The 20,967-nt window shown below is 42.2% G+C and overlaps 1 protein-coding gene across 3 annotated transcripts in view; it reads left to right on the forward strand.

The window, feature by feature from the left end:
* The window catches only part of dtx1 (deltex 1, E3 ubiquitin ligase), a 53,518-nt gene that overhangs the window by 14,874 nt on the left and 17,677 nt on the right, over positions 1-20,967 (forward strand). For all 3 annotated transcript variants that reach the window (XM_028578710.1, XM_028578711.1, XM_028578712.1), the window contains one exon: positions 17,629-18,376. In XM_028578710.1, the coding sequence (XP_028434511.1) occupies positions 17,629-18,376 (748 nt within the window). The remainder of the gene's footprint in view (positions 1-17,628; positions 18,377-20,967) is intronic.

Here is a 20,967-nt window from a genome sequence, read left to right on the forward strand (position 1 = left end):
TTGTAGAAAACAGCAGTTTGTCTTATAATAAGGCAAACAAAAGTAAAGGTTTCCCACTGAAGGCATGTGCTACATCTCAACGAAAGCTTGAAAGCTAATGAGGGTTTGTAGAAGAGCAAGCTGAAGAAGACGGGAAGGACATTTGATGTCTTCACCACAGTCTGGGGTCTTTGCTTCATCGCATAGCTCACGCAGACTATGGCATCTCAAAATATTAAAATAAAAATGTTGTTTTTCAAAATGTTGTAAATAGGGGGTGTTGCGTCGTGGATGCAACATCATTTCTGCTTTGGAAAAATGTTGCATACACAGTAAATGATAAAAAAAGATTAAAGATGTTCTGGGGTTTTGCACAAAAAAGGCATAAACTACTCCGTTTTAAAATATACTTTTTGTCTGATAAGTTCATTAAAGTTCAATAAACTTGTTAAGAATTCTACATCTACTCCTCCATCATTGAAATATCAAGGATCTATTATGATGCAAATATCTTTTAATCTAAAAGTTTAACTGCAGGACACAATATGTCTCCTTCTCTACTACAAGGCCATTCTCAGTGTATGTTGCACTGGAGGTTCCAAGTAACACAAGTTGCATATTGGACAGTGATTGGCCTCTAAACTAGTTATGATGTCACAAAATTAGACTCCGATTTTAACCCTTGTGTGGTGTTCATATTTTTGTTACACAGCCAATGTTCCTGTCTGGTGGACCATGGTGCTTTTAAAGCAATACAGCCCTAATATTTTATGTAAAAATTAGGGCTGTCAAAATTAACGCGTTCATTTTTAAATATTTAACTCGTTAAAAAAAATTAACGAAATTAACGCAGCTGTTTGTTTACGTCATGTGGCGGCTGAGAAACGTAATACGCCTCCATAACAGCAGGCGGCGCTACTCTGTATTGTTGCCCAAGTAATGAAAACCGGCAGCTGATTGGACGAACGCGTCACATGGGTTTGTTTTCTCCGGAAATCCAAAGCCAGACTGTCATGGCGGCCGTTCAGAATACGATCTCATATTGTACTAAAATAGTTCACTGAAACATGTTTCTGAAAACATTTTAAGCGAGAAATAGGCCGTGCAGTTGCTGAATCTGTCTTCATTTCAGCTCAACAAAGGTCAGTTTAGAAGATTTTCGTCAGATTTTGAGAGACTCTAGTCACCTCATCCTGCTCGCCATTTCCGGGTGAGTCCCGACTGCCCTGCCGCCGACTGAACTCTCGGCTCGTTGGAGATGAACTGCGCCTCGCCTGTAAAGTAGACGAGAGCAGGCAACAGCAGCCGGGGACGGTGACAAAAATCGGCTCTCAAGTCAGACAGTTTCCAGCAGCCTTCAGCAGGACTAAATAAGCCAAATTGTTGCTGCTGTTGTTCGGAAAGATATTAAACATTCTGAACTTAGCAGAACCTTTCCTTGTTTGTTTTTTTCTTCATATTTGCAAAGTTAAGTGATTTAGCATTTAAATATCCATTATTATAAGCTTCAGTCTCAATTTAAAAAAAGCGATTAATCGCGATTAATTACAGCAAATTGTGCAATTAATTAGTTAGTTTTTTTTTAATCGATTGACAGCCCTAGTAAAAATACTTAATAGATGTTTACTTTAGCTCAATTACCAATGATATATGCATCATTTATGATTCATATTCGCCATTTACCCCTGTGAGATCACATTTATGATCATATGATTATTTTCGATTTTTGTGAAATTCAATTGTAAAAAAGGTTTAAAAAAAAATAGAAACAAGATTTTTGATCATTATTGGTGCTTATTTCTTATTATCAGAACAGGTGAAGGTGCCTGAAATTTAACAATTTTGTAACTTTGTGTGGCAATAGCAGGTGCAGAAAGACAACATAGTTTCATAGTACCTTCAATTAAATACACGACGGGTCCAGTAGACCCGAACACATATGTAATAGATATGTGTAGGGGAGGGTGTACCGTGTGCAGTCATTGAAAATAAGTTATTTTGTATGTTCTTCACAGAAAATGAGCCAAGGCCAATGAGTTTGAGTTAGAAGAAATAATAAATAGCATCATTTTTCTTTTAGCAAACATTGATAACGGGTCCCACAGAACCGTACACCATACAAGGGTTGCGAGCACAGAGAAGCTTTCCTCCGTCAGCAGACGAATGTGAGCGAAGCCTTCTAGTGTCAAACTCTGCACACACGTCATTCTGCAGTAAAGCTGAATCATCCAAATGATGTAACAAAACACATGTTTGAGTGGGGTGGGACTTTAAAGTCACACACACCTCTGGTCAGCATGGGTGTTAGGCAGTGTTGTAGTCAACACCGTCTAAACCGAGACCAAGTCATCACCAAGACCAGAGTGTGTCGAGACCAAGACTTTGAGGGGTTGAGACCGAGTCAAGACCAAGACCAGACCAGACCAGTGCCAGACAGCCAGAGCTCCTGTCTCCCGCTGTCTCACTTTCTTGGGAGTGTGTGTTAATGGGGCGGGGTGAGGGGGGTGCACAGTAACAAATTTCTAATTAGAAATGAGTCAAGTTATCGGTTGCATTTGAAACCGGACGTTTTACATCCACTCACAATAACACATAAACTAAGACAATGCAGAGGCAATTTAGTGATATCCCTGCGGCTGTGGTCTTGACCGGTCTTGGAATAAAATCCTATGTCCTCTTTATCCGAGACTGAGTAAAAATGTGGTTGATTCTGAGACGATACCGAGACCTTTTTAAAAGTGGTCTTTAGACCGGTCTTAAGACCAAGACCGATCTCGAGTACTACCACACTGGTGTTAGGTTTACAGTGGACTCCAATAATGACCACCACGGACAAAAAGTAACAATACTTTCTAACTCTCAAACTTCTACTGCAGCATAATCCTACTTCTATGGTCATTATGTTTCAAACTGTGATTGTTTCTCTAAAATACGTTTAAATGCACTGCCTCCGAGGGAGCGTCAGATCTTTGAAATAACTCTTAGCTGAGTCTTAAGACCAGTAATCCCAGCCCTCCCACCCCCTACAAATGCAACATCAATTGAATTTCAAAGTTGACCCTCATCTGTTCTAGAGTAATTAAAGCCTTCGCAGAAAACCATTAATGATTTATTCACCATAGTTCCGTATACATTATGTATGTTTCTTGCAGCGATTACAGCCTTGAGAGCATGAAGTCATCCGCTTGCACGGATTCCACATAATAAACAACCTTTCATTATGATACAATATCAGAGTGACAAAATAGTAAGGGTCTACTTTCAATTCATGGTTTCCCATAACAATATCATTCATATTGCAGCAGCGCTCTTTCCCTTCCTCTTTAACAGAGCTAATGACGTCTGAAAAGTGGATTTGTGAAAATGAGCTTCTCTACGGGCCTTGACCCTCAAAGTCAATGTAGCGCCGTTACACCTCTGTAGGATTTGATAAAGCCCACCAGCTCATGTTCAGGCTTTAAGCTCGATAAAAGCTTTTAGCGATCCAACAGCAACTTTCCAACGAGGACATGACCCTGATTTTTATTCCAGCTCCTGACATTTAGCCTGGACAAGCACGAGTCGGTTCCCCAAATATCCTCTGTTCCTCTTAATAGAATTGATAGTCAAATTTAGGAAAAGTGCACATGATACAAATATGGCAGTAAAAAAAATAATTGAGCTATTAAGATGAGCTATTAATACAAAAAAAGGAGAATGTCTCTGCATTCATTTTGTAGTATGAACACAAAGGAGTTGTGATTACACTTGTGATTCAGCAGGGAAAAGGTCTGGGCCTAATAATAAAAACTCCTTGGGAAAGTAAAACATACTTAAGGAGAAGTTGTGTTGGTTATAATATATGGATGAAGCGCATCTCTCCCTGCAGGGTGGTCTGACGGCCTATAACCTCTCTCACACTGTGTCCACTTTACTGCTGATCAAAGCTGACCAGTGTCATCTGGCACAGAGACAGTTTGCTGTAATGTAGCCAGACGTTTCCTCTGATTAGACCTGAGTGTGTCTGACAGCCATGAAGTGGGTTATAAAAGCCTGTCTCAGCAAACTCATTTACTGCATGCAGTTCATCTCAATGAGTCAGACTCCTTTTATTTGTCAAATGTGATATTCCGCTATGTGATAACAGTTTTTTCCCTCTCCATGCCTCCCACGAACAGCCATTGGTATCTTTGTTTTTAAATTTCTGGGTATATTTCGGGGTATTTCAGAAGATTATTTTAAGATCTGGTGCACATATTGTGTGTATGATAAGTATAGAATATCCACACAACCACCTACAGGTCTTATGGAAGTGAGTCAGAAATGTATGACTTCTGATCACACAATAAGATATAAGGCCAAAATGGAATACTTCACTTGAACCTACATATATACCGTTACAAAGAACTTGCACATACAGTACATGCATATACATACATAAACATGATACACTAGTATGCATGCACAACGTGAGAATGCGTATGAGTGTACGTGAGTACGAGTATGTATCTTAAACAGTCTATGGGTCAAACAAACATGTGACTTTCACCCAGCAGACACGTGTTTGTGTCCCGTGCATGGAAGTCAACTATGTTTTACTTTTTTACATTGACTACTTAACTAACGTTTGTGACTTAATTTACTTAACAAACTTACTTATTTTAACCCAAACCATGATCTTTTCCTAAACCTAACCAACTAGTTTTGTTTGAATTCACAATGTATGCATGAGAGTATCCATGTATGTGCAAGAGCTTTGTACTGGTATATATGTATGAGCAAAGTAGAGCTGGGCAATATGAAGAAAAAAAAAAATATATATATTTATTTATTTATTTATTTATTTATTTATTACGTTATTTTTGACCAAACACCTTATTATCGATATTGCAGCAAATTTTAGGGTTGACAATTGGTGCTTTAACAAAAGAGAGAGAGATTTTTGATAAATAATCATCAATAATGTTGATATAATGACTAAGTGGGCTAAAGGCAAATAATAGAACAGGTCTGGGAATTTCAGAAAATGACATCACTTAAAGGTAATCTAGCCTTTAAAACTAGGACCCTTGTGTCAGATTACGATATCCAAAATTGAAGACAATATCTAGCCTCATATATCAATTAAATAATGATGTAATATCGATATATTGCCCAGCCCTAGCGCAAATGAAGTATAAAATGTTGGCCTAGGCGGCTTCTCATAATGAAAGATGAGGTGGTGATCATGCAGAAAATCTCCTATTTTTAGAGTTTGACCTCATGCTGCCGTCATTTGCTGAGTTCAGTTTGTGTTCAGTGCCGGTGCAGTGGACATACAGTACACCTCAGAGTGGGAGTGATTCACGGTCCAGTCATGTAGCAGTTAGGGTTGTGTGTACATGTGTGGCAGAGGTCATCTCATGAACCTCCTGAGCTATTCCTCAAAGCCTCCTGTGACGCGGTGCAGCCGTCAACTGGCTTTCCGCTGAGCAGGCAAAATGGTTTTACTGATGTACAGTGTGTTGTGCTGGTGTGACGGCTGACATGAAATATGGTGTTGTCACAGATGTGTGTGTGTGTGTGTGTGTGTGTGTGTGTGTGTGTGTCACTTGTATTAAATGGAGGGAGGAGCGATGCAGTCTGCAGCGCAAGGTCAGCTGCAGGACTGAGTGTTGGCAATCATTTGCAAACATCACAACATTAATATTGACATCACATTAATGTCACTATACAATATATTTACTGTATATCAATGTTGTAAACGTTCCGATATTGATATACATCAAGATATGGAAAATATACCTATAAACAACAATTACTTGTTTTGGTTAATCTACCAGATGTTAAAAAGCAACAGTTTCATCATCAGGTTTTGTGAAAAGGTAACCCAAACTAAAACCAAACTGTGGTTGTCTACTTGAGAAGTAAAAATATTAAGAAATCCAGGAAATGTTTTTATGTTTTTAGCAAGAATATTGTGTATAGTTAATCGTATGACACAATTATCGCAACAAAGGTCAAAACTAGACATAAAGAAATTAAATGAAAGTGGCAGCTGACGAGTCAAAGTCCTGAACCAGTAATATATACGGTAAATAAAAAAGTTAGACAAAGTCTCTCCAGTAATTATGGCATAGTAAGCATACTGTATATGTGCTTTCCCCCATTAAAACACTTGAATCGACTGCACTGAACTGAAACCATACTGATGTGTGGCCATAAAATCATTGGTAGGTTTACACATCATTCTTAATCAATTTGGTTACCCTCCACAGAATCATAAATGATTGATAGTTTTTAGTATTTTAAATCTGGTGCATTTTTTTTTTATAATATCTTTTTGGGCATTTTTCTGCCTTTTTTGCAGCAAAGGGCCACAGGTCAGAGTCGAACCTGGGCCCACTGCGTCGAGGAGCAAACCTCTTTATATGGGTGCCCGCTCTACCAACTGAGCTATCCAGGCGCCCGATCTGGTGCATTTTACAGGCATCCAATCTTCTCATTTTCACATTCAATAACTTTTTTTTTTATTTTAACATGTTGTGCGGTATTACTTGGCAGCGCTGTGTTCAAATTGGACCGGTGCCAGAATAAGAATAAGCTCTGTAGCACCCAGGCGTAAGAAGTCATCAGTTGGCAGCTGTCTGGGATGGGAAGAAATGTTGTAATAAAATAAAAAGCCTCTGTAGTGCAAGGGGGGGGGGATAAGCAGGCAAGAGTCCCAGAGAATTAGCAGACATCATAGCTCAGAAGAACGCGTTGAAATGTTGTCGAAAGCTGTCACTTTTGTTTTTCTTCAGTTTTGCGAGACTGCAGGCCAGATCGGCTATATATCTTTACTGGCAAAATGAACATCGCAGGATTTTGTTTTCCATGTGTGAAAGTGACACCTCTCTGCTAACAAGAAACCTGTTTCACTGTAACCCTGACACTGCTCCTTGGCAGCGCTGGCCTGAGGCATGTGGAGCCAAGTGTGTGTGTGTGTGTGTGTGTGTCTGTGTGCATGCGCGTGCGCTTTGCCACGGTGACGGCACGGCGCTGACACGCTAACGAGGGTCCTGCTGGACTTGATGAGGCTGAAGTGGTGTGAAGTGTTATGCGATTGCGCGGGTGATGAAACGCACGTCGGCACACTCGCCTCTCCAGCGTGTACCACATCAGGCACATGTGCATGAACTGATTACACACACAAAGTGAGTCAGAGAGCATCTTTGGCGGCGCTGAAGCCCGCCAGCTGAGGACGGTCACGACATCAACAGAGTCGGGAAGGTTGTTTCAGGGTCTGTTGCTTCACTGCGGTACAGGAGCTGGCAGGTGGACAGGAACTATAACTTCATTTTGTGAAGATTTTTTTTTTTTTTTTTTTTTTTTTTTTTAGTTACCCTGGTAACTGCTAACTCAAGTGCACAGTAGCTGGCCAGCTCCCCGGGCCGGGCTGTGGGAGAGTTTGGAGAGTTGAAGGGGCTGAGGGTGAGGAGGACGGTTGCAGTGGGAGCTAAGCCACTTTTCTTGCTGGCAGCAGAAGTGTATTAGCGGGCCCTGTTTTACTGCAGTGTTCACTTTCTAAGCTCGGGCAGAAGTGAGACATCCTCTTTTTTTTTTTTTTTTTTTTTTTGTTGTTTTGGCAGAAAACCTCCACTCATCACATGCGTCCTTCTGTATCTACTCCCTCCCTCTTTACTCACATAGCGTTTGTTCTTTTTCTCCCTCCCTCCCTTCTCCATCCCCCTATCTACCCCCTCTATCGTCATTCTCTTCGCCCTCCATTCCCACATTTCTCCCCTCCTTCTTTCCTCCTTTCCAATCCCCCTTTTCTCTTTCTTTCTCTCTGTCTTTCTTTCCTTTCATACGCTTTTCCTTTCTCCTCCCTCCTTTCCTTCCCCCTCGATCAGTGTCTCCCACTTGCCTCCCGACCAGCGGCAGCTCCCCCTGCTTTTGTTCATCCATTACTGTTTCCTGACAAAGAGGACGAGGACGCTTAAGGGAATCCAAGTCACTATACAATAGTGTGGCTCATTATAAAGAACTGCATTCTGGCAATAGTATAGAAAATGCGCTTGAATGTGTGATTTTGTAAGAGAGGAGCAGGGGAGCTGTGATATTGTAACATATAATGGTGTTAAACCAGCTTAATGCCAGACTGTCATCCTCATTATTATGGTCTGTGATCTTTGGGTATTTGTTAATGAGCAGATAATGCTCTTACAGATCTCTCCGACTTTGATGTGTAGGAATGACAACGCCTTTTAAGCAGCAGAGTTTTTAACATCTGAAGCCTCAGTGGGACACGCGTTAAAATGAAAAGTTCACTTCTTATCATATTCATATGCGGTAGCATCAGATCTTTTTGAGCCAGATGTTTCCTCTCAGTCCGTGATGCATTGTTAACCACTCTGCAGTATTCTGTCTCTTCATCATCTCTAATAGCCAGCTCGGGTATATTGTTTGTGAAGGCCTTTTTGGGAGATGAAAGTCCCTTTTTTTTTCCCTGAGCTGTGCTCTGGGGTTTATGTGGAAACATCAAACGCGCTTCAATTATTTTGTTTCCCCCATACTGTAGAATGAATTAGCATACTAATCACGTGTTCACTATTTATATGTAGGATATAATGGACGCCGTATGATGATCATTCAGAGTCTGTGCCTGCGCTGATGCTGTGCTGCTTACAGCTTTGTAGGTCTTTTCTTCGAACAAAAGTTTATTAACTGTTCAATGAACAACTTCCGCTGACTGAAAAATCTGAAACTTGTGCGCCAAATCATGTTTTGACAGAGGGTTCTTATATGGGAGCCTGTATTTGTGCATTACGAAGCCGAGGAGGTGCAGCCGAGATGATTTTATAATACTAAGAAAGCGTTGAAGCAGAGGGCTGCATTGGTGGGGGCGTCTTATTAAGGTACCAGAGAGACAATTAAATCTAATCCAGGAAGACCAGTTTGAGTAACAGATTCATTTTAGATAAGTTTTAAGGCTTATTTGCTAAGACATTGACCAACAGTTTTTAATACTCTCACACAGGATCTGGAAAGTTATCATGGCAAAAACTATTATATCTTTCATTGCGACAATTGTGAGGTAAACAGTACAAAAAATGTAGTGTTCGCATTACAAAGTTATCTACTGGGAATGTAAGATGTCCTGCTCAGTGTGTACTTTTGTTGCAATAAAAAAAAGGTGTATATAAAATATATATATATATACTGTATATATATATATATATATATATATATATATATATATATATATATATATATATATATTATGCCAAATTTATAGCCTAATTATTGGAATGTTTAACTCTCAAATATTAATATCCTTATCAGCCTCACAAATCCAGTACTGGTCAGGCTATATAATCCATCCAGTAGTTGTTGAGATATTTTAGTCTGAACTAAGTTGTGGACCGCCTGACCAAAGGCCAACGTTGCCCTCCATAGAGCCTTGCTGCTAGAATGACAAAAAAAATCTTCTTAATGTACACATGGGCACCTGACTGTTGTTTTAAAGACCGAACTTACCCTTAAAATCAAGAAACCCCACCCTTGGATAGTGTTAAACTGTTTGTCATTTATTTGTAGGATTTTACTGCATACCGTAATTACATTTTTGATGTACTGTATATTTTATTTGGACTCTTTCTCCTTCACCTGTCTTGTCACTGAAGCAAGTTTCTAAGTTTCCCAGAATAAATGTCAACAGATCTTCAGAGAAGAACCTCTGTGCTTTATGTAGCTTGAGCAAGCTCAGTGGCAATGTATCAAACCTACAAAAGATTTTCAGGTAAAGTAAAAGTGAGAGCAGGGAGAGAACAATGCTGTGGTTGTATACCGTACTGTTCCTTGTTATATCGAAAAACAAAAAGCCACTGAAAAGGGAGTTGTGTTTCACACTGGCAACAAGCTGTGGCTGCATCTCTGTGGCTGGAACTCAAGTAGAAATTGATGTCTCTGCTATCATGCACCTCTCCCTGTGTGATCGGTGAGAAGTGTTGCAAATTAGTGAATCTTGAAAGAAGCCCTTTACATTTTCTGTAGTTTCACCTCATTCGTTGCTCCAAATTTACTGGAGATTTAAATCTGAACGTTACTGTTCTTACACGCTGAGTGGGCATTGCAGCTGTCCTGGAAACAGACATCATGTCATCTCTTTGAGAAAAGGAAAAGTATGTGATATGCTTAAAAATGGCAGAAATACTGTATAAGCAGAATGAAGTGTTTAGAGTAGTGCTGAAGTGATTGAGTATTGCACTACCATAAAGTTGCTGCACTTATAAGAGATTCTGCAAAGAATTGTCAAAATTTAAGCAGCAGACTTTGAGATATCCTGACTTTTAGTGGTCAAGCTCTTCAAACAAGGGAAAATCCTGCATTTTTCCCATAATGCAACTCAATAGCATCTTTCATTAGCTCCTCCCTGCCAGTTAAATGGTTTTCAAACTCAGCGACCAGAGTTTCCCACAGTCTGTGACACAGGCTTCATCAACATATTTGTAGTCTCCAACCACAAGCCCAAATAACCCTGATAACAACATTAGGGTACGACATCCTACAACTGTGTCCATAGACTAAATAGTGAGGAGTGAGGAGTAAACTAAACTTGTGTAAATCAGTTATTTGATGGACAGAAAGTTAATCATTTAAGTCTTTATTAAGCAACAAAGCCAATTATTCTCCGGTTCAAGCCCCTGAAATGTGAGGATTTGCTGCTGTTCTCTGTTTTGTATCATGTCATATTGAACAGGACTGTTGGTGGACGCAACAATCGGAAGATGTCACCTTTTGCCACTATTTTCGGACAGTTGATAGTAGGCCGTACAGTTGATAGTAGGCTGTACATTTGTGGTGTCGTTGGGCAAAAATTCCATAACAACCTTTCAGCTTATTGTAATTCAAGTGGTCTGGGAGAGGTCTCTCCCTACTTGAATGTCATGGACGGGGATGTTTTGTTGCAGCCCCAACTTAAAGTGGTTTTCTTCAAACACCAATAGAGTTTTCTTTTCTGTTCCGTCTCTTCTCTGTCAGAGTTTCTGCCAGTTCTCCGGCAGAGACCATAGATTAGCTAGCTTTAAATACCTCTCAGACAGCATTGAGCTGTATGATGCTGAACCTGTTACTGGCCTCGCTCTTTCTGTTAAAAGGAAAAATACAGCACTACTCAACAAACTGATGAGGCTTGCCAATTACAGTATAAGGATATATTCTAGAGCTTGATCTAGCCGCTTCTCATCTGCCCGTTCCAACCACAGCAGCAGTGTGAGGAAGAGCATTGACTACTAAGGTGATGTGGGCCCTGATTCAACGCAGCATATATATATTTGCTCTCTGTCCAAGTGCTGAGCGTTGTGTGAGAGCAGGATGGGGTCCAGTAAGTGACAGAGTGGAAAATGTGAAGAGTGGCTCAGCAAGACAGTGTTGGTGAGGAGCCAGAAGAGACGGTGGAGAGCGAGGGGAAAGCTGGCGTCAGCAGCAGATGAGAGGACCGCTGTTCTGAGGGAAAGGAATAGTAGGAACGTTCACATACGGGCAACCCCCTCCCTCTTCCCTCCCTCCCTTCCCATCCTCCTCTTACTACTCCCAGCCCCAGGGACGGCTTCCATGACAACAAAACCTTTTCCTTAGTGTTTCTGTGGCAGCTAAGCCCGAGTCCCATGCATTTTGCAGCAGCTGTTGGTATTACCTGTGGTAACCCATCAGGTGCACGTCACGCAGACACTTTCCATTAAGACTCTTTCCATCACACTGTCCTGTGTGACCACAGAGGTGTTGGTGTGAGAGGAACACGCACATCAATAACCTCAGTGACAGAATTAGATTTAGGATTTACTGCTCGCTGTGTGGAGTGAAGCATCTTCACTCCCTAGATGAGTTATGTAGCCAGAGAGAAGTGGATTTGGTCCTCGAATGTCAGTGTCACAATTTCACTCTTATTTTCATATCAGTTATTTGATTATTTAAATGCGGCGTACAAGAGTAGATAATTATAATCATACTGTATATAACACAAACGTCAAAAGACATTATTTTTGACTTAGGGAGTGTGGAGTTCTGCTTTGAAGTTAAATGGCATATTCAGGCCACACTTTATATCTTTCAAAAAACACAATATGTCCATTAATTGCATTAACAGTTGTAGTATAAGCTTCCACCAAAATGAACTACAAAGCATCAGTTTGCCAATCGGTTATCTTTCCCTCCAGCAGGCCTCTGCGGGCAGTCAAGGATGTTGCGATGTAATTGGTCCATGTCCTTCCTCTTTCAAAAGCGTGGTTCAAACAGGCCTTCCTTTACTTCCAGAGGAAAATAAAACTATCAAGGATGGAGATGGCCTCACATGGCGAACAGACTGCAGGGAGTTTTACCTCCAGCTAAGATGTGAGAGGGCAGCCAAGCTCACCCTGAATCCACCATGGCCCTGTGTCACAGTGGGGTTAGAGTCCCACTGCGAGGCCAGACGTGACTGTACATCACACGGCTACAGCTCACCCAAGGGGAAGCAGGCTGATGTTGGGCAAAGACAGCTGAAGGACATGGTGGCAGAGAGGACAAGGGAAGTGAGGGGAGGGGAAGGCAGGAAAGATGGCTACCAAAGGCACACAGGGTCAGACAGGAAGTGGCCACTCTCGCTTAGTTTCCTGCTAGGAAGAGCGTAAAGAGTCACAGGGAGAACATTGACAACTCAGGCCCAGCTTTTTGGCAGAGGCAGGTTTATATACAGCAGTAAATTACAGCAGAATGGGAAGCAGTGTGCTGAGTTTCAGGGTGTATGTTTGGAATAAAACTTCCCAAATGAGGCCCCAGGACTCCTGTGTTGCTGTGGCCTCTGCTCTTCCCTCTCCGGGCCCCTGATCAGCAGCCTGTACAGGCCCTGCATACGAATGCAAATATTTAAAGAATAATTCTCCGTTTTTTGAACTTGGGTCTTCTTTTTATAGTTGTGTCCATCATTTCAATTGGTAACAATAGGGCTGTAGTCATAACATGTCGAGACATGGGAATGCAGCCACGTTTCTAAAAGGAAGTCAAACGGGGGCAAGAAACAAGACAATTGTGTTTTAAAGAAAAGCCCAGTTTAGCCAAACATCTTTAGAAGAAAACTGCACATAGATGAAAAGGTTGGCTTCTCAGTTCAACTTTAAAGGAGTAGGTAGAAATCTTGGAAATGTGCTCAGAACAGGTTAGCTTAGCTTAAAATAAAGACTGGAAAGAAGCCAAAACAGCTAGCTTGGCTAACTGACTTTGAAAACTGACTTATTAGCATTGGGGCTGAACGATTAATCGATTTCAAATCGAAATCCCGATTTGAAAGAATGTGATTAGCAAATGGTGAAGGTGTGCAATTATTCGAATGTGCAATATTTGGTTGAATGTTTGGTATAACATTTGGTTAAACATTATTTATTCATCTTTTTATTATTATATTTACTGTTTTGTATATGATAAATGCTGGAATAATGTCACATATCACTGATTGCTGGAAATTCATATCTATGTTCCTGGCATAAATATATAGAGCAGTTTTAATGGTGTCTCATGTTATAATGTTCCATGACATGTTATATCTGTTATACAGTATATGGCTGTGTCTCAAACCGCCTACCCGCACACTTCAAACACTTAGTTTTTAGTATATAGTGTAGATAATGCAAAAAGTCAGTGCACTGAAAGTACCCGGATGACCCCGTAAAAACGGTCAAAAAGTTCAGTGTGGAACAATGGACCCTACTCGCACTAAACGTGTGGACACAAAGCGGAAGGGAGCCCTTGACCGGCAGCTGATTGGAGGAACGCGTCACGTTTGTCTGGCTGCTCAAGAATTTCAAACCGAGAGTAATGGTGGCTTGTTCGGAATTACAATCTCGTATTTTACGAAAATAGTTCACCGAAACGTGTTTCTGAGAACATTTCAAGCGAGAAATAGGCCATACAGTTTCTGAATCTGTCTTCATTTTAGATTGACGAAGGTCAGTTTAAAAGATTTTCGTCAGATTTTGAGAGGCGCCGAACCGAGCCGGCCGCTCCTCATTTGCATACAGGAAATCGGGCCGGAAAATCCGGGGAAATCGCATTCACATCTGTTTGAGTTCGTCACGTTCATCCCGCTCGTCATTTCCGGTAAGTGTTTTAACATAAGTGTTCCTTTTGGGACAATGCTAACCATCGAAAGTGGGCACTACGGCAGTAAGTGGTCAGTGCACATTAGCAGTGTACTGACGGAAACATGCGGAATGAGACACAGCCTATATTGAACTTTGGCTAAACTTAAAAAAAAAATGCAAATCGAATCATAGTCGCAATATCTGGCAGAATAAACGCAATTAGATTTTTTCCTTAAATCGTTCAGCCCTAATTAGCATGTTATATCTCATTTGTTTTTTTTTGGTACACAAACATAAATTAAGAATGACATTGTGCGGATTAAACATATAGATAGATATAACTTTCCAAAAATGTCAAACTATCCCTTTAACTTACTACTAAAAATGTTCAACAACACTCCCATTTTCTGCCCTGCATGTATAACATTCGAGTTACAGAGCTAAAGATCAGATTATCTTAAACATCAATATTTGTTGATATTATATTATATTATATATTTTAAAAACTTGAGAAACCTGTTAAAAATCCAGATGGTTAGAGGAGTGTTTGAGGTTTCTAGAAGTACTTTTCAGAACAGCAGTAAATCCTGCTAAACCCTGTGGGTTTTTGAAAATTCGCCGGGTAGTTATGTTTTGGAAAATTGGGTGCTTAGCTCTGTGACTCAAACGTAATGGTAATACACGAGAGTCACAAACTGTGGCGTGGTCTGTGTATGCTGAGCAAAGAGGCTGTCCTCGCCTCACTTTAACTACAGTGGAGAAATGTGACTGCCAAACACCCATCCCTCCGAGCCCACTGAACTGTTTATAGAAAATCTTGTCAGCTGAGCACATTTCATGCATCAGGCTCCATCAGAGCTCTCATGAACAATTACCAGTACTAATAGGCTTTCAAAGAGAGCTACTGTTTAGCCTTCTTTTTCACCAAAGTTGAGATGTTCCAAGTGATTCCTGGCCATAACACATCTGCACATGTTCAAACAATAATAAAGCTTGCGCTAAACCTACCACCGAGCAAGACTGTGTAGAGCTGTGCCACGTATATTGATTGTGGCCAGAAACACGCAGCCATGCTGAAAGTGTTGAAGCTAAAGCATCCCTCAGGAGCCGCAGGGATAAAGGGTTCAGACGTGTGGCTAGCCTTCCACCGCTACGCTACAAGTACAGAGAAAATGAATGACTTTCAAGAAATCAATGAATGTTTTATTCTGCAATTCATTAAGGGGAATCATTATTATTTTCTTTTTGTAATCCTCAATGTGGGGGGGGGGGGGGGGCAATAAATCAAGCAAGCATGCCGTAAGCAGGCACGGACGCAACTGGCAGAAAAGTTGTGCATGGCTGACTGAGTGGAGACGTGAGAGACACAGGCAGCTGGCTCACTGAGCAGTCATCAGTGCGTGCGTGCGTGCGTGCGTGCGTGCGTTAGTGCGTGCATGCTTGCGTGCGTTAGTGCGTGCATGCTTGCGTGCGTGTGTGCTTGCATACGTGCGTGCGATTCTCAGCAGCTCCAAATGAAATTAGCCGCCAAGATGAGTCCTTTAGCAGCAGTCTGCAGCAGCGACTCAAGGTCAGACTTTCAGCTCATTCTGCTGATGCATTTTATTCTCCGGAGCTAGCACCAGGCTACCGGATGAGGGGTTACCGCTGCCCACCAACCCCTCTACTCATTCCCACGTCCATTCATCCTCTGCACACACTCCCATCGCTCCATTATCACCCTGGTCCTCCCTGGCTGGAGAGGGTGCATTTACCCGTTAAATTAGGTGGGGAAAGGAGGGGGTAGTCGGAGTGCCTGGATACCCTTGCTGAGGTGCAGCGGGGGAGATGGATAGGCCTGATTTCCCTTGTGACTACAGTAATTTTGTTATAATGGAGGTGGGAACCGAGTAGCCATCAGCAGAGGGACAGAGGTACACAGCTACTGGCTACGCGTCCTACTCCTTCCTGTCGCCATAAAGAACAGTAGACTTACCCAGCAGGGGATTGTGGGTGTGATGTCTGTGTTCCTGAAAGGCCACACATGCAGTTTAATACACAGTCAGAGCTTTTTGACGGGAGGGATTTCAATAGCGTACGCACCCCCACTCTTAACAATTTGTTTGTATCTTGAGCCACTGAATTAATGCTGCTGTTTGCAACCACATTCCCCCGGGCAGGTAGAGAAGTGTTCCACCTCATCTTGATCAGTTGGGCGAGTCGCTGTCTCAACACTTGTTAGCTCACTTGAGGAGCTTGAAACCAAAGCAGCTTTAAAACTGCATCTTCAATTCAATTTCAATTCAATTTTATTTATAGTATCAAATCATAACAAAAGTTATCTCGAGACACTTTACAGATAGAGTAGGTCTAGACCACACTCTATAAATTCCAAAACCCCAACAATTACAGTAATTCCCTCAAGAGCAAGCATTAGCAGTGGCTATTGCGACAGTGGCAAGAAAAAACTCCCTTTTAGGAAGAAACCTCGGCAGACCCAGACTCTTGGTAGGCGGTGTCTGACGGGCCGGTTGGCTCCAGATCATGTTTATTTTAGTTATCATTAACACAATTAATAATGTACTTCATTAATTGTCAAATGAATGGCATGTTCTCTTCACAGAGTTTTAATGTGATGAAACGGTGAAGAGCAAGCAATGTTCTGCATCTCATTTTCTACCAATGTACAAATCAATTAATTCAAATAAATTAAAAGGGGCACACAGACGATTTTACACATGAAGTTCAGTTTGCTGTCTCAGCTTAGCTTGAGACTTGTAGTTTTTTGAGTTTAGCACAAATACAAACTGGACTTGTGGGGTTTGAAAGACTTGGGCAGGGGAGGAAAGATGCTATCCATCCCCATTATAATGTAAAAAAGTAAAAGTTTTTAGAGCTTGACCCACTATAAAGACTAAACGTCCATGCCTTGTTTTAATCTGTCTCTTGCAAGTCCACCATCTTTATGGAAGTGACATATTCAATTTCAATTCAATTTTATTTATAGTATCAAATCATAACAAGAGTTATCTGAAGACACTTTACAGATAGAGTAGGTCTAGACCACACTCTATAATTTACAGAGACCCAACCATTCCCCCAAGAGCAAGCGTTTAATGCGACTGTGGCAAGGAAAAACTCCCTTTTAGGGAGAAACCTCGGGTGGTGAGGAAATCTTCCTTTTAGGGAGGCACCTCGGACAGACCCAGGCTCTTGGTAGGTGGTGTCTGGCAGTGCTGGTTGGGGGTGTGATGAACAATTGCAATAATAGTCACAATAAAGACAATGGAACTATGACTAGAAATAGTAATTGTAGTAGTTCATGGCATAGCAGGGCACAATACTGCAGTAAACTTTTAATGACACTTCAAGCAGCTTTCAAAATGAGAACCATTTTCTGTGGACAAATCGGTTAATGGAGCTGAATCTGTAATGCCACCAGCCACGTATCAAAGATGCAGAACATAGACAGTCTGCACTTTTCTGCATCTTTTTGTCTTAGTACTTTCTTCACTCCTTTGTCCTGCCTGCATAGACATGTAAGACATGTAACCATTTTTTTTTTGTGATTGTCCTCATGCCCCTTCTCTTTCCTCTGTCCGTTTTCTTTTAGGCACCATGAGACCAGTGCAGAGGAACTTCTACGAGCCGTCGTCTGCCCCGGGGAAAGGCGTGGTGTGGGAGTGGGAGAACGACAGCGGCTCGTGGACGCCGTATGACATGGAGATCTGTGTGACCATCCAGAATGCCTACGAGAAGCAGCACCCCTGGCTCGACCTGACCTCTCTGGGCTTCTGCTACCTCATCGACTTCAACAGCATGTGTCAGACCAACAGGCAGAGCCAGCGCAAGCGGCGCCTGAGGAGACGCATGGACCTGGCCTACCCGCTCATCATGGGTTCCATCCCCAAGTCGCAGTCGTGGCCCGTGGGAGCCAGCTCCGGCCAGCCTTGCTCCTGCCAGCAGTGCATCCTGGTCAACAGCACGCGAGCCGCCTCCAATGCTATTCTGGCGTCCCAGCGGCGGAAGCTCTACGGAGGGACAGCAGGCAACCCGGGCGCTACAGGGACTCTCGCTGTAGTGCGGCAGAGCAACACCTTTGCTGGAACCTCGCTCTGGTCTCCCACATCCGCCTCCTCCGGCCCCAACAATATTAACATAAGTATGGGAGGTGGGCAAGCCAAAGCTGAACAGATGCAGTTGCCACTGTCCGCTGCCAACTTCCCCTGTTCTCCCGTGATGCCATCTCTTTCATCCACCCATGGCCACCACGCTCTCATCATCAACGGACAGAACAACCTGAACAGGCCGGGCACCCAGCGCATTTCCATGGGCACTGCCAGAGGAGCCATCCCACCAGGGTAATGATGTTTTGCAAACACAATCATTCATCTCCCTTATTTTCTAATTTGGATTTTCTGGAGTCTGCAGTAGCCTGTTAGTTGTTATAGAGCGGGCGTAATGCTCGGATTCGGTTGAATTTACAGATCAGCCGAGGCAATGGGAGGATATAAAAAGCAAAGAGACAATCTCGGTTTCTGCTTGTCTGCTTCACAAAGCCTGCATGTGTAATGGCGTATTGTACTCTGTCTTTTTCTATACCTCTCTCTCGGCGGATTTATGACTACGGTACTCCCGTTAACGTGCTGATCAATGGATCTGCGGAAAAAAGCCGTGGGTCCAGCTGATTTTACTGAGGAAGAACCCCTTCTCTTTCATATGTGTGTCATGGTTACTGCTCCATAATGAGCTTATGTTGGCCCCAATAGGCGTAAAACTGATTTGTTGCTATCACTCTACGTTGTGGTAGTTGCGTCATGGCATGTGAACAAATCTGACATAGATTGTGGAATATTTGTGTGTGTGTATGTGTGTGTATGTGTGTATGTGTGTGTTTAAAACCATGACTCTGGTGTAGCTGTGGAAACCTATTAGCAATGGAGGCAGAGCTCCACTGGGGAAGAATGAATAATGGATCAAGGAAAAATGGGAGCTTCAGCTTAGCGCTCTGACCTCAGAGCGATTCAGCGAAAGGAGCCGAGGAAAAGAAGTGTGTCTCGCGTTGTAACCGATACTTCAGTCCCCTATCCTGCTTTCTTTTACTAAAATAAACCCTCTCCTGATCTAATTTTATTCCATTTTGTTCTCGCTGCTCATGGGGAGAGACACAATTACACCATGTTTGAATAATACCGTCCTTCACCCAGGCACAAATGCTTTCACTTTCTGTGGCCTAATTCTGTGTCACCGAAAGTAAACGTATAGGTTGTTTTTTTTGCTCATCATAGCAGGCCATGACCTTGTTTCATACAGCAAGCAGGTGGGAAATGATCTCTGTGCAAGGGCATATGTGATAAAGAACACCGGCATGGGAAGACCTGTTCAGGAACATTTCGTCTGTATTTTGAGAAATCTGTGACCGGTTCTTATCAATTCTCTATTCCGATTCTTTGAGGGGTGGAGTTGAAACAATTTTTAAATTTTATTTTGATTCAATGGTGTTTTACAGCGTTTTTTTCAACGTAAAGTATAGCCACACTTCAGAGCTTACTGTGCTCCCCGCCTGCAACACAACAAGCGCCTGGAAGTACGGCGGCCGCTTACGGAAACCAAAACTTGAATTTGGAACCGATCGGATTTGAAACAATTCCAATGATGAAACGATTCCATTGCAATTGTAATTTTTGAAACGATACCAGGTTGGAACCGGTTCTCGATGCCCAATCCTAATGATGTGTGACTTTTTCACCTCACGGCACAAAAGGAGAAGGAGAGGGTGAGAGCGAGAGTGTGAGAGAGAGGAAGAGACGGGGTGAGGTGGAGTGCGTTGGTTCCCAGGCGAGTGGCTCGACATACAGGATGAGTGTGGTTGACATACACACGGCAGGACATGAGAGCTCTCTCACACACACACACACACACACACACAAATGTGAACTCAGTCGTGCATTCACACAAGTGTGCTTCAGACAGATAACACAGGCACCCACACAGAATGTAAAACTTCAGATCTGTTTTTCACACACCCACACCCTAATGTAACTGGCGTTGGGTGCGAGGACGGTATCTGGCACGCTGTTGAGTTTATGTTGCTGCTTAAATACGCAAGCAACCACACTATCTGATTATAAGTCTACCATATTCATATATACATTTACATTTCATCTGTGCATAAGCTAACACGGTATGTGTTTTTATGACCCGTGTATCACTGGCGATGATGCAGTGCAAATATTGATCTTTCTATTGTCTGAACTGGTTGTGAGCTATGAAAGGGTTGGGCGCTGTGTTGCTTCATGCATCCGTCTTGCTTGCACAAATATTAGAAGTGGCACCATCTGCTGGTTTGTGTAAACAGTGATCAGTTGATCTCATTACTGAGTTTGACACAGCCCACTATATCACCACCTGCCTTTACATGCTACCTGCTAAACAGTAAACTGAAGCCCTGTGGTGAGTGAATCAAGGTCACGTATAGTAACGACGGATGCAGGCTGATCTAGATTTTTTTTTTTTTTAAATGATGAGCTCACACAGTCTTCACACTGTTGCGTGTGTCTTACTTACTTATTCTTGACTTTTCTGTTAAATATTAAAAAGTAGGGCTGCGACACAAGATTGCTGTCATTATAGAAAAGCAGCCGACGCTCACATTTTAGAAGCTACAAGATTTGATGATGATTACATGGAGGTATAAGATGTGCTTGTGTTGAATTATCTGTTTGAAAGATAAAGGAAAACATTTTGAGGTGGAATGAACGCAGAAAGAATGTCACAAGATCTCTGGGGATTTTTCTTATGGTTTTTTTTGTCAGCCAAACCACTTCCTCCTTTGCACTTTGTCACTGACGCACATTTAACCGAGTTCAGACAAAAGTAATACGTGCGTGTGTGTGTGTGTATGGGTGTGCGCGTGTGTGTGTGTGTGTGTGTGTGTGTGTGTGTGTGTGCG

The sequence above is a fragment of the Perca flavescens genome, chromosome 5 (assembly GCF_004354835.1).
Source record: "Perca flavescens isolate YP-PL-M2 chromosome 5, PFLA_1.0, whole genome shotgun sequence".
Lineage (NCBI taxonomy): Eukaryota > Metazoa > Chordata > Actinopteri > Perciformes > Percidae > Perca > Perca flavescens.